General features: G+C 39.0%; 1 protein-coding gene across 2 annotated transcripts; it reads left to right on the plus strand.

Annotated features, from left to right (window-relative positions):
- Positions 1-512: 512 nt before the first annotated feature.
- MAGT1 (magnesium transporter 1) lies at positions 513-13,908 on the plus strand. Of its 2 annotated transcripts, XM_062584812.1 has the most exons (11): positions 513-604; positions 1,668-1,837; positions 2,661-2,778; positions 4,073-4,213; positions 4,699-4,839; positions 6,079-6,168; positions 8,403-8,466; positions 10,326-10,400; positions 10,848-10,865; positions 11,626-11,716; positions 12,319-13,908. In XM_062584812.1, the coding sequence occupies exons 1-11, from the start codon at positions 515-517 to the stop codon at positions 12,332-12,334; spliced, it is 1,014 nt and encodes a 337-aa protein (XP_062440796.1). In that variant the 5' UTR covers positions 513-514; the 3' UTR covers positions 12,335-13,908. The 2 variants fall into 2 exon arrangements, with proteins under 2 accessions (XP_062440796.1, XP_062440797.1); XM_062584813.1 differs by lacking the exon at positions 10,848-10,865.
- The last annotated feature ends 202 nt before the right edge of the window (positions 13,909-14,110 follow it).

Genomic DNA, 14,110 nt, shown 5'->3' on the forward strand with positions numbered 1-14,110 from the left:
ACGCAGCCGAGCTCTTCCCGTCACCGTTTAGTGCGGGCGCTTCACGAGAGACCTGGGCCCCCCTCGCCGCGGCGGCAACCGCGGGAAGCCCCCGGCCTTTGCGCGCCCCTGGCCAAGCGCACCGCCTCTGCGCAGCACTTCGCAGTGCTGAACGCGCTGCCGGTGCTAACGGGGCCCCGGGCGCACGTGCAGCGCGAGGAAGGACCGCAGAGCGCCGAGCTCCACCGCGCTCTCCCAGGACAAGGGCGCCCTGAACCCGCCGCCCCCTCCAGCCGCCGCCGCCGCGCCTCAGGGGGACAGCGCGGCCCGCCCCGCCTCCAAGCCCCCAGCCAATCAAGAGGCTCCAGCTTGCCTCGTTTCTATTGGCTAATGAGAACCCGAGGGAGGGAAAAATTAGCAAGTAGGAGGCTTCGTCTCCAATAGGGAGCAGCCAGCGGTGCTATTGGCCCGGAGGGTCAGCGCCTGCCGAGGCTTCCAGCCAATGAGCGCGAGGCGCTGGGGAGACGGGGCAGCCATGGCGGCGGTGCCGGTGCCGGTGCTGGCGCTGCTGCTGCTGCTGGCGGCGTGGGGCGGGCCGGGGGCCGCGGGGCAGAAGCGGAAGGAGGTGAGGAGCCGCCGCTGCCTTGCCCCGTCCCGCCCCGCGGGCCGCGGCCGCCTCTCGCCGGGGCCGCGGCGGCGCTGCGCCTCCGGCGGCGGCGCGGGGTGGGGGCCTGGGGGCGGCGGGGGGCGGCCTGCGGGCTCCGCGGGGCTGCGGTTTTCGTGTTCGCGTCTATTTTTCTTTACGTGGTTCTATTTTCTCCTTTCACTTTCTTTTCTTTTTGGTGGACACTCCTCCAAGATGTATTTCAGCTATCTGATGTTACGGCCTTCCTGCTCTATGGGTTTGTGGGGGAAATTACCCGCTTTGGCGTGAATCACAGCGATGTCCCTTGAGTCTGCGTACTGGCTCTTTTTAGACTTTAAAAAGATCCCTTTACATATACTTTTTCAATTGTAAGTGGGTGGAAAAGAAGTGGTTTACTTCTTGCAAGCTGCTCCTCTGTCCCTGAAAAGTGTTGGCAATGTTAAGAGTAGATAAATGTTATCGTAAATACAATCTATTACTTATCTAATACTTTGAATAAAGATGAAAAACTGATCCTCCAATTCCTATTCACCCTTCTTAAAAGAAAAGTTTAGTGTTAAGCACTCACGAGTTTTCTGAAATATCTATTAAGTTTTTCAGCAATGCTGAAGTTTAGATGCTGAACTTGTTTCCATAGTGCTTCCAGCTGCTGTGTTAATTCTGCTGCCCACTGAGTTGTGAAACCTTTTGAAGCAGACCATTGTGCCTGGTATGAAATAAAAGCCAGGGGGCCTGATTGGTTTGGGGTAGCTCATAGAGCTGAAATGCTTTCTCCCAATTAGAAACAAGAGAATGTGCCAGTGAGCTCATAGTCTTCATCAGTATATCTAACATTAAGTATATAAGAACTTAATGTCTGCCTTAACAACTGTCAAGGGACTGTTAATGCCTTCAAAAATCTTAATGGAGTGTTATGTCTTGTCAATGTTCTTATGAAATATTGTGCAATAATTTGTTGTGTCACATATAAAGACCTTCAAGATCGTAATGTTATAAATTAAAAAAACATTCATTGCATTTTTTTCCCTTTTTTAATTTCCAGATGGTATTATCGGAAAAAGTGAGCCAGTTAATGGAATGGGCTAGTAAAAGATCTGTTATTCGAATGAATGGAGACAAATTTCGACGCCTTGTGAAGGCACCGCCTAGAAATTATTCTGTGATTGTGATGTTCACTGCTCTTCAGCCCCACAGACAATGTGTTGTTTGCAAGTATGGACTTACTTCATTTCTGAATTAAAACTTGAAAATCTTCATATGCCATGTAGGAAATCTAGTAGGAGGATGAATTTTTTATTTCCCCATACACACGGGAAGAAGATACTAAAGCATGTTGTAGTAGAATTTTCTTCGAAGTGTGTGGGAATAATCTGTAATACATCTGTGGAAAATAATGTAACCCTTAATAATTTGATCACCCTTCTGAAATCGTTGCAGCTATGCAGACAGAATATTTATTCTAATAGGCTTCTGGAAAAGTATAGGATAAAAACTCAGCTTCCCTGATGTGAGCAGCTGAGAAACAGGAATGCTTGCAGAATTACTGCTGGCCTTGCAGTGTAAAGGTTGCTGTTAATTAATATTTTCATTGGCACTTACTTACTGTGATAAACACATCATGCTATTTATGTATTGATTCAGAGGAGGCAGGGGTCTGTAAAGATGAATTTTGTGCCTAGTTAAAGCTATTTGGTTTCCGGTCCTAACACAGAGATTAGGACATACCTGTATTCATTTTGGTGCTCCATAGATTAGCTGATGAGCTGCTGTGTTCCACTTCAAACTTCTGTAAGCATCCCCCTGAAAATTACCTTTGCTTGTGGTCACAACATTGTTTGCCTTTGACCTCACATTTCAAAAATGGTGGTACCAACTGCTGATTGTGCCTGTTAAATGAATATCTAGCCTTGAACTTTTAAAAATCTGAACATTTGAAAATGGACGTAGAGGGGTGAATGGGGTAGATGGTTATGGTCTGTAACTTGCGTCTGGACGAGCATAATGCATTTCCACATTTCATTTTGTGTTTTTACAGGCAAGCTGATGAGGAATACCAGATTTTGGCAAACTCCTGGCGATACTCCAGTGCATTTACCAATAAGATCTTTTTTGCTATGGTAGATTTTGATGAAGGCTCAGATGTATTTCAAATGGTAATATGTTTCTCTTCAGAAATTATTTTTAACGTGAATTTTAAAGAATGAGGACAAGAGGATAAAGATGTATACAAAAATGTAGTGTTGCAATGATTAAAGAAATAATTGAAAAGTTAAAAGCTGCCACTCTGATTCAGAAGAAATGAGGACAGTAGAGGGCAGTAGCATTTTGGCAGTAATACTAATAGCACTGACAATTCTGGAAGAGGCGCAAGGAGCAAAGTGGGTTATCTGATTTTCTGCTACGTCTGTCTCCTATGATACCATACAGTGTAATTCTTAGAGGAATTCTTGTTTAACACAGGAAGGGATAAGATTGAAAACAGCGATGTCCTGAGGAACAGCTATTAAAGTTTTAGATTACAGGAGAGCAGTAGAACTTTCAGTGTTGGTTAATGTGTTGCTTTTTGAAGTACCTGGTCATTTTGCTCTTCTACCAAGATTATGTAACCAGATTTTAATATATGAGAAAGTTCCATATACACTTGCAATTCCAAATCAAATGAATAGTTTGTCAGTTTTACGAATTTGCAACAAGATACTTATCTCAGCATTTAAAAGCTACATAAATTAAGGAATGATAGTTTAATAAACATAAATCTTTGAACTGGAGAAGTGGAAATGTCTTTGCTAAATTTTTCCCATAGTATCTTATATCAATTCATTTATTAAACTACAGTCTTTTTATATCATTATGCATATTCCTGTTATGGTTTTGCAGATTTCTCTCAGGATAGTAGCCTCTATAGAATGAAAAGGTTCCAAAACCCTTAATTATGAAAAAATAGAACTTTATAAACAATTACTTTCTTCTTATCTCATATAAATCTCCTATTAACTGAACAGAATATTTTGAATCACTTGCTAGCTATAGACCTGAATACTAATGAAAGCATGTCAATCACATTAGAAAGTCCATTGGTTGTGAAAAAATCTGCTGAGAAAAAACCTTTTTTTTCCCTTAAGAAGCAGGAATCAAAATATTTCTAAATACTAAAAAGAAAACAGCATAGTATGTACAAGGAAAATATGCAAAATTCGTTTGTCATGTGTATTGATTTCTGCCTTAGATAGGTGAGAACTTAGTCTGTTTTATAAGATACAGAAATTTGAGCTTGTGTTGTCTTTCCCCCCATTGTCAATGAAATCCATTTAATCTGTTTAGTTCCTCTTGGTGTGATTTAGTGACTACAGTATATTGCAAAATGCAAATGAAGCATCTGCAGAAATGAGAGTGCGTGTTATGAGACTTCAATGCTCTTATTCTGTGGTTATTTTTTTTTTTATACAGCTAAACATGAATTCTGCTCCAACCTTCATTAACTTTCCTGCTAAAGGAAAGCCTAAGCGAGGTGACACATATGAACTTCAGGTGCGAGGCTTTGCAGCTGAGCAGCTTGCTCGTTGGGTGGCTGACAGAACTGATGTCAATGTGAGTAGATAATTTCCCCTTTCTGAGCAGTTTCTTCTTATTATATGATGTTACCTATAAAGTGTCTGTCAGTTGTGTTTTGAGGAGAAGTGTCCTCCTAGCTGCTTTAAATAGTTTTAGTCTACAAAATCTAGATTGGGCACACAAGATTTTAAGTCCTTATGTCTTTAAGGATTCTTTGATTGTTATATTCTGTGCAATGTTGTTTGTTTTTTTTTTCTGATAAAGTGGTAAGACTCTCTCCTTCCTTCTTCCTTCTCTGTTCCTATGGAAGAAAAGTAGGCTTTGAATTATTTGGTAGAGTGAAAGTGTATCTTGCATAACTTCTGTTACAACAAAGGGAGAAGAAGCATTAATAATTTCACTAGAATTAGGTTTATTGTTTATTTTCGATTGTTTTTCCACTCTGGTATATTTTGCGTTAGGAGTGAGAATATAATGTATGTTCCTGTTGAGGGAATAATTTAAATATCCTTTGTGCTTAGATTCGTGTGATAAGACCACCAAATTATGCTGGACCATTGATGTTAGGACTGCTGCTGGCTGTCATTGGAGGCCTTGTATATTTGCGTGGAAGCAATCTGGATTTTCTGTATAACAAAACTGGCTGGGCATTTGCTGCTTTGGTGAGTAATTGTAACTCCGCCTGTTGTCATGAGTTTTGTAACAATATAAATCTTAAAGTTTTTGTTTAAAGAAGCTCAAATTTAGTAGAGTAAAATGAGATGCATTTAGCTTTTCTTCTTGGTAGTATGATAATAGGGAGAAAGTCTGGAGATGACTGGAGTCTGGAGTCTTCAGATGATACCAAGCTGGGAGGAGTGGCTGATGCACCTAAGGACTGTGCTGCCATTCAGAGAGACCTGGACAGGCTGGAGAGCTGGGTGGAGAGGAACCTCCTGAGGTTCAACAAGAGCAAGTGCAGAGCCCTACACCTAGGGAGAAATAACCCTAGGCACCAGTACAAGCTCGGGGCTGACCTTCTGGAGAGCAGCTCTGCAGAGAGGGACCTGGGAGTGCTGGTGGATGACAAATTGACCATGAGTCAGCAATGTGCCCTTGTGGCCAAGAAAGCCAATGGTCTCCTGGGGGGCAGTGGGAAGAGTTGTTGCCAGCAGGGCAAGGGAGGTGATCCTGCCCCTCTACTCAGCCCTGCTGAGGCCTCATCTCGAGTACTGTGCCCAGTTCTGGGCTCCCCAGTACAAGAGAGACATGGAGCTACTGGAGAGAGTCCAGAGCAGGGCTACGAGGATGATCAGAGGGCTGGAGCACCTGCCCTCTGAGGAAGGGCTGGGAGAGCTGGGCCTCTTCAGCCTGGGGAAGAGAAGACTGAGGGGGGATCTGATCAGTGTGTACAAGTACCTGAAGGGAGGGTGTCAAGGGGACAAGGACAAACTCTTTTTCAGTTGTCCCATGTGACAACTTGTCCCAGGACAAGAAGCAATGGGCAGAAATTGAACCACAGGAAGTTCCACCTGAACGTGAGGGGAAATTTCTTCACTGTGAGAGTGATGGAGTACTGGCACAGGTTGCCCAGAGAGGTTGTGGAGTCTCCTTCTCTGGAGATATTCCAGGCCTGCCTGGATGCAACCCTGTCTAACATACTCTAGGTGACCCTGCTGAGCAGGGAGGTTGGACTAGATGATTTCCAGTGGTCCCTTCCAACCTTACTGATTCTGTGATAATACTATTTGATCTTTTTTTTCCCCAGTTAATGCTTGATTAGATACTTTCATGCTAATAAAAGGTAGGACAGTACAAAGCCTAAGACTGAATTCCAGGCCAGAACATTTTGGTAGGAAATGAAAAGAAGTTGGGTGAAACAAGATAAACCTTACTGATGAGTGGTGTTCTTTTCTTTTTAGTGTTTTGTATTAGCGATGACATCAGGCCAGATGTGGAACCACATTAGAGGGCCACCATATGCTCATAAGAATCCCCATACAGGACAAGTGGTAAGCCAGTTTTTCTTGTAGTTACTTTGTAAAGATACAATAGAAACACAGAATAGGCCAACATTAAAAGGAAAGTCAGAGTGCAAATTCTGTTCTTGACTTTAAGTCGGTGAGACTAACCTACCTTGTAGTCAGCAAGGCAGAGTAAAGAAGCTGCTGATTGGTTCAGAGAGGATCTGTCTTCTCAAAAATACATACCTGCAAAAGAAGGGTTCTGTAAGTAAGCTATGGGAACCAGAAGAGTGTTAGAGTTCTAGTCAGAATTTAGATCATGCTCCAGTTAGCTTTATCCTTTTCTTAGTCCAAGTAGACATTCTGTTTTGGATGAAGGTCAGTATTTTGTGATCATGTAGTAGCAAAATAAGAGTTTGCAAACAAAGTGCTGGTGTTCTGTAATGACTGTGTGGCGATTTCATCTCTGTCATCTAAAATTCCATCTGAGTAGGAAGGTTACTGCTACAGTCTTGTTTAGTAATCAGTATTAGTTCTATAAGAATGGTGGTATTCTGTCTTCTAAGAGGAAGAAGTGCAAGAGAGGTGTTCAAAGAGTTCTAAGGTCAAACATTGCTTTGTAGGTTTTTTTCTTTTTCTAATAGGTGTATTGCTTCCTGTGCTTAGTAATAAGAAATGTAACTGTCAATCAGACTAGAAATTTAAGACTAACTTATGAGGTAATAATAAGCTCAGTTTTATGTTAGAAACTGCTCAAAGTGCTTCCTGTGCAATAAAGCAGTAGACAATAGTCATCTGGACGGTACTGTGTTGAAAACAGGACACACTGGTTATAGTGTTGCCTTAGTGGTTATTGTTGCTTTAATATGAAGAGTTTAAGGTCTCTTTTGTTGTGGAAGCTTCTGTTTTTCTAGTTATCATAGAAAGCTAAGCAGATACTAGATTAATGCTGTAGGGTACAGAGAGGATAGCATACTGAGTTACCAAAACTATTTGCTAACGAGGTACTTGGGGCAGGGAGCTTCTCCCTTGATTTAGAACTTAGTCAGCATTTCTTTCGTCCTTGTATCCTGTCTCCCTTTTAAGTGCAAGTAAAACATATGTGATGTACTTTGGAGGAGGAATGATGAGAATGTTTTTTGCTTAGGTTCTGGGGGAGATCATTTTAAATGACTAATCTGTTCCAGCTCTGGCCCCTCTATGCTTCTTAACCATTCCTATTTGTTTTCATGTTTTCATATTACTGCTTACTTGTCTGTGACATTGCTTTACCTTCTCATGTACATATGTGGTGTTTCTAGTTGTGAGGAGGCATGATAGATCTAAATTGCCAACAGAGTATATAATAGGTGCTTATGCTGGGACTTTACATACTGAGCAGTCTTTTTGCTAAACCTGGCAAAAACTTCTAGCTCCTCTACCCATCCAATAACTCCCACATAAATATGTTCTGAGGTGCTTGAGACAAATTATGGATGTATAGTGATATTAAACCTCTGAATCCCCATTCTTGGGAAAGATTAGCTTTAGCATGACTTTAAATGTGCTGCCCTGTACATTATGCTGCATGATATTCACTGTAAGAGTAGTTCTTATGTATTGGGGATACTGCATCTTTTGAGATGCTTACGCATATTGGCTGTTATTTATTTTACTCAGAGAAGTTAATCTGGTTATGTTCCTTTCCATGTCTGGTTAGGAGGGTTCAGGCTCTCTATTTTTTTTTTTCCTTAAGAAGCTGATATATTCATCGAACATGCTTTTCTGCTTCGGTATAACATCACAACATCATGGCATGTAGAGCTTTCCATAAGGGATTCAATAACAGTGGGCTTAACTTTGGAATTCCAGTCTTGTTTAACTAACTTAGGTTCTGTGTATGTGTGTTCAGAAACATTTATTGACCACCTGAGTCAACTTGTGGAGAGGAAATTCTTATTGAACATGTTTTCTCAGAAACATTTCCTTTTGTTTTGTAATATTTCTTCTGTTTATCTCATTCATAAGCCCTTTTCGATCATAATACAGATATTAAAGAATAAAGCTTCAACTCTGTTAGTAATGACTTTCCTTTTCCTGATATACCATGGGAGAAGGGGGTCGGGGGGGAACACCCTAAAACAGTGGTCAGCAGTTGAAATTGTTCACATGCTTTCTGGGCTAAAACTTGCGTATCCTGAAAGAGACGGTGCAAAAACAGTTCCAAGCTTTATAGCTGTTGTTGATTATTTTTATATTGACTCTACTCTGTCTTAAATTTAATTGCTTTTTGTCTTTTACAGAACTATATCCACGGAAGCAGCCAAGCCCAATTTGTGGCAGAAACGCACATTGTTCTTCTGTTTAGTATCCTTAAATGGATGTAGTTGGTGACAGTTTTTCTACTAGCTTATGCTAATGCCTTTGAGTACTTTGTCGAGTCTTGTATCTGTCACCTAATACTGATGCAGAAACTTGCAGAGCTTTCTGGTGTTGACAGCTATGCTTTTCTTATGCCAAAGATCTTTAAGTTGAATAGAAAACTATTTACTGATCTTTCTTGCTACTTCCTTGCTCTATTACTGAACTGAATACAGTATTAAAGATGTGGATTCTTGTGGAACCACAAGGTTCATTAGGATAGCCCTTGTTCTTCTGCACATCTCTTATCTTTTTGATGTCTCTTAATTCTTGCTTTAGTGTTGAATTTTTTCCTTTATTACTGATTATCTTTTATTTTTTGCTCATCTTTCCTTTTAATCTTGGCTCTCATTCACAATAATGATTCAGAATTTTTCCATGCCAGTATTATGCTATCAAGAAAGGCGAGCAGAAACTTGCATGTTTAGAGCTCTTGCCTTTTCCATTTATATAAAAACGTTTCTATTGAGTGATAGCAGTACTCTAAAATTCACTATTCTCTTCCTTAGCTCTCACGCATTTTTGGTTCATCACTTGTAACTGTACATAAGTGCACAGAATAGCAAACTTATTTTCAGACACATCAGTTTCTCACTTAGCAGTATAGCTTCAATATGTAATTCAGAGTACCTGTCCCCTTCTGTACTTCTTGACTGTGTCTTATAAGTCTTTTCTGTTGCAAGAGTAGTAGGCTGATTTAACCTATTGACTTCAGCTACTTTCTCCCTTTTCTCTTCTTTCTTTTTCTCCTTTCCAAATCTCAATTTCACAAGCAGCATATTGGTTTTCTTATTAAATAATATAAAGTAATTGGTGTTTAAAAATTCTGACGTTGAAAGAGCTTTATGCTCTTGCTGTGTATTTACTATCAAAAGTATTTTTTAACTAAGAATCTCTGGAGGAAGACTTCTTGATTCTTTTTGTAGCTATTACTGTGCTTCTGGTGCATCTAATCATGCAACCGAATAATTTTGCTTATTTGTGCTAATGTTACCATATTGTGGTCTCTAAAATATTATAAAATAATAAAAACTAATCCATTGTGGACCAAATATACCAGCTGCTATAGAACTTAACAAAAAGGTTAAGATTCCTTCAGGTTCAAGTCAGTTTTCTCCTGTGCTTCTGTTATGCTGAAGATGGGCGGCATATGAAATTGAAAAACCTTATTCTCATTGCAGTCTATGATAAGTACTCATTTCACGAGCAGCAGGATTGCAGCTGAAACATCTACACTGAAACGCAATTAAACCTCTGCATTTTGATTCAGTGGATCCACAATTTAACTTTGTTAGGATTCATTCCTGTCAAATATCAGGTGTTTTAAGTTGCCTGTGCTACTTTAATTTTAGCAACTTTAATAGTTTGTCAGTTGAAAAATTAATACTTAAATATTGCTACTTGAAAGTATCCTGTTACATTAAATATTGTTTAAATATTTTATTAGGCTTTTTCTCTGAATAAAATGTACACAGTAAATATGTCTTTTTTCCAGTGATGTAGAACAATATTAGAAGTGGACCTACCTCTCTGTAGGAAGGAGTGCTATTTCATGCCAAGCTGAGATAGTAAACGCAAACCTTAAAATCTGTTAAGGACTCCTATATCTTCCAGTTTATGTTAAACTAAATTATATGACTGAGTACTTTTATACTGTTTTTTTCTATAGTTGCTTATTTGGTTGGGAAGTCACTACTTTTTGCAGTATATTTTAATGCCCTAGGTTTTGAGTTAGAGCTGAACTTTTGAAATTAGGAATGAGTGTATTGTAATTCTGTTGATTTAGCCTTAAGCAACTCTCACAGATGGTGGTGTTACTTTAGGAATGGTACTCCTCCATGAGGCAGCTACTTCTGACATGGATGTGGGGAAACGAAAAAGTAAGTACTTCTGTCTCTATCAAGGGAAGACATTCAGTAATTTTTGATACAGAAACTAATAAAAATATTTTTTCACTATGGAATTTATTCTTTTTTTCTGTCAGTAGTTTCTGGCAAACAAGGGCATTCAGAGTTCCCATGGACTCTGCAATGCAGTTGTTGGAACAGACATGGATTATAGAGTAATGGAATAAGTTAGTATTTCACAATTTGATCTATCTTCCTTGAGGGTGGGAGGAAGTAAACAGACAAATTTTAATCTTCTAACAGCTGAAGAATAGGTACAGAGTATTCCACATAGCCTTGCTTAATATCCAGGTAATCTGATGAGAATAAAGATAAGGCATCTTAAGACTCTTAATGTAGTAAACAAAGTAGAACACAGGAAATGTCAAAATACTCTAGAAAGCATCAGACACTAACTTACTAAGGGTTTCATTGTTTTAGCTGTCCAGGAAGAAAGAGGTAAGTTTTTCTTTTTTTGACATTATTCTCATTTTACAGCCATATTCATAGGCATGCTTCAGTCCTACATATCTTAGGCAATACTTCTGCTTTGGAATATGTAGATTTTTGCCATTTTCCTTCCCCAGGGCTGTTCGTGAAGGATGCTTCAACATAAAAGTGCATGCAGGTCCTATACCAGTCTTGTGTAAAATGCGTAATAACTTCTTTTGTATACGTACTAATTCCTCTCTTTGTTCCCAGCAGCAATCAGAACAGTAGATTGTTGGTTCCTGCTCATATTTCCTTAAAACAACAGGACCTGTGGTGGGAACAAAGCGAAGCAGATTTCTGCTTTACCCTGGGAGGGCATGCATGTGTGCTTACTGATTTCCTTTCCTTAGTTGGTTTATTGTATACTTTGCACCTTTAAGCAGAAATGAATCCTTAGATTTTTCAGCAGCATTTGGAGTTGCTTAGCAAAGTACAAGATAAACTCAAAGACTCTTTTGGATAAAAAGGAGATATACAACTGCTTTGCAGCATTTTGTTAGTAAGAGAGGGGAAGAAAGGCCTTCAACCAGGGCTATAAACTGGGTTTATAGTGAGAATTTGAAAGAGAATTGATGTTAACCTGACTCTTCTCAGTGACCACTATAAAGCTCTTATCTGACCAAATATATCTGTAAATACTGCAGAATGCTCTTGAAAACCCCAGGTACAGTGGCACTTTCAGAGAGGGCTGTCACTTTACCATAATCCTATTCTGTATCTCTTGCAGTCATGTGTATTGCTGGTATTGGCTTGGTGGTGTTGTTCTTCAGTTGGTTACTCTCTGTCTTCAGATCTAAATACCATGGCTACCCATACAGGTTTGGTTTTTCTGTTGCTCCAGTCACTGTTTTGCTATATGTTGCAGTACAGCTGTATTGCCATCAACTTTTTTGGAGGAATAGGGAAAAATAGAAAAAAAAAAAAAGAGGCTTAAAGATTGAAAGTAATAATGGAAGTTTTTAAATTTTGCCTGCCTGCTTATCTGTTCCTGCTGACTGTTTTATTGTCTAGTAATGTTAATATAAATCAGAATGGAGAATTAATCAAAGAGTTTCTAAACTCTTTGATAAATGAATTTCTAAATATTCTTAGTGATTAGTACTGTTGGCTCATACAATGACAAAAAATACTGGTATTCTGTGGGTAACACCATTTTTCCATCTGGTCAAAGTAACAATTATGGTATTCCTTTTCATTCTATTACATATAAAATATTTTCACACTGATACCTCAGCCAACGTATGTTAAAAATAAGTACCTCTTTCCCATTTTTTTTTCTCCCTATTTATGCTGCTTGATTATTCATCCTTATTTATGATAATGTCTGATTCTCTGGACATATTTGAAAGTTGTGTAAAATGTTGCACACCTCTTATTTCTTCTAAGATTAATAAGGATATTTGTTCTTTTGTTCCTGCAGCTTCTTAATGAGTTAAAGGATTCTAGAATCTGTAACATCAGAAGGGTGGTGACTCCGAAATTGTATGTAATGGAATGGAAGAGCTAAATATGTATGGTTCATGCTACCTCTCTTTACATTGAATGAGATAGTTAAACACTGAACCAAAGACAATATGTAGTGCCTTAAACATAACAAGCAATTTGCTGTGAAGGACATAGTATTAAGATGCAATCTCTGTTCATAAGCTTTACATCTTAAACAACTTTACTTCAAATCTAGTAAAATTCAAAGCTTACTGTTTAGAACTGTTTCCTTAGACTAACTATAAACTATTTTAATTTCAATTGGATAATCTGTTTTCCATACTTTTTTTCCTTCAAATATTTATCACTTTATTTCCTATTCATATGTAGTTGGGGAGAGTTGCTTCTCTGGATCATGCTTTCTCATGGTTGAGGAAACTTTATCTTGTACCTGGAAACATCTTCCTTCAATCTGTGTATCACCCTTGGAGCATATTCCATATTGCAGTGGGAAATGGGCATATCTTAGAACTGTATGCAACAGATTGCTTCACAGAGTGACCTACTAATGAGTTTTCTACTTGATATTCAAGAGTCAAACAAAAGTCAGGTACACTTCTCCTTGTCCTTTCTCCCCACACACACACACGCACACTAAATAACGAATAACTCCGATCCTCAGTTCAACTGAAATCCCCATTTGTTAGAGCAACTTGTTCAGTCATTCACCCAGAACTTTCTTTGGTTGCTAAATGCTGAAACTACCATGTAAGTTGTTAATATTGGCTCAAAGGTGTTTTTTTTTTAATTCTTAGCCCGTTCCACACTCCCCTCCCAAAAATCTGAAAAACAAAACTACAAAGGTAACTCTGTAGCCTGAATGACTGAATGTTAACTGCCTTTTAAGTTATTGCTCAGTACTATGATAAACCAGCAGGTATCAATTTCTTAGTCTCTGTTTAAATTCTCAGTATGTTTTCTGTTAATTTCTGTAAGTTTACTTCTCTAAGCTTTTTTCAGCTTTTTCCTTGGGGAGGACAAGGGAATGGGCAGAGACATCTAATTTCAGGATAAGTGTTATTACTCTGTGAAAAATCTGTTAGCCTTAAAATTGAGTGGATGCTGCTCTTGTTCTCCCACAAAGATAATTCTGCCTTCAGGATTCTTGAGAAGACCTTGTGCCTTAGTCCAAACTTGTGTAGCTCGGTGTCTGTTGTAGAGGAAATCTTCACAGCCTAATTCAGTAATATTCCCTCAGGCTGTAGTAGCCTTGGAGGTTACTATTGAAAGAGGTAAATATCATGAGATTTGTTTCCTGCTTCTGCCTCTCCCCTGTCTCAAGGGGTTAAATTTGGACATTTTTGGAGCTCAAAAAGGACTGTATCATTCAAAACATGATGTTATTACGCAAGCTTGTTAAATTAACATACATTTCAAGTGCCTTAACTCCACTAATTTAGTAGTTTGTTTCAACATGTTGAGATGCATTTTTATGCCATACAGAATGACAAGCCTTAGTGGAATGGATAAATTGTGTACTTGACTGGATTTTGGACAACTTTCAATAAAACTTTTTTTAGTCTGTTCCAAGTTCCTTTGTCTTTCAAATTACGTTAAAAGTTTGGGGAATGGGGAGACAGAAAAATCTATTTTTTTATGTTGTTGCTCCAGCATGTTAATGGAATGGACTGTATGTGGTAAATAATGTGGATATGACTGACAAGACTGGATTAGCATTAATGTGTGTGCATTTCTGGGGAAGATACAACCAAAAATGTCAATACTAG

The sequence above is a fragment of the Rhea pennata genome, chromosome 11 (assembly GCF_028389875.1).
Source record: "Rhea pennata isolate bPtePen1 chromosome 11, bPtePen1.pri, whole genome shotgun sequence".
Lineage (NCBI taxonomy): Eukaryota > Metazoa > Chordata > Aves > Rheiformes > Rheidae > Rhea > Rhea pennata.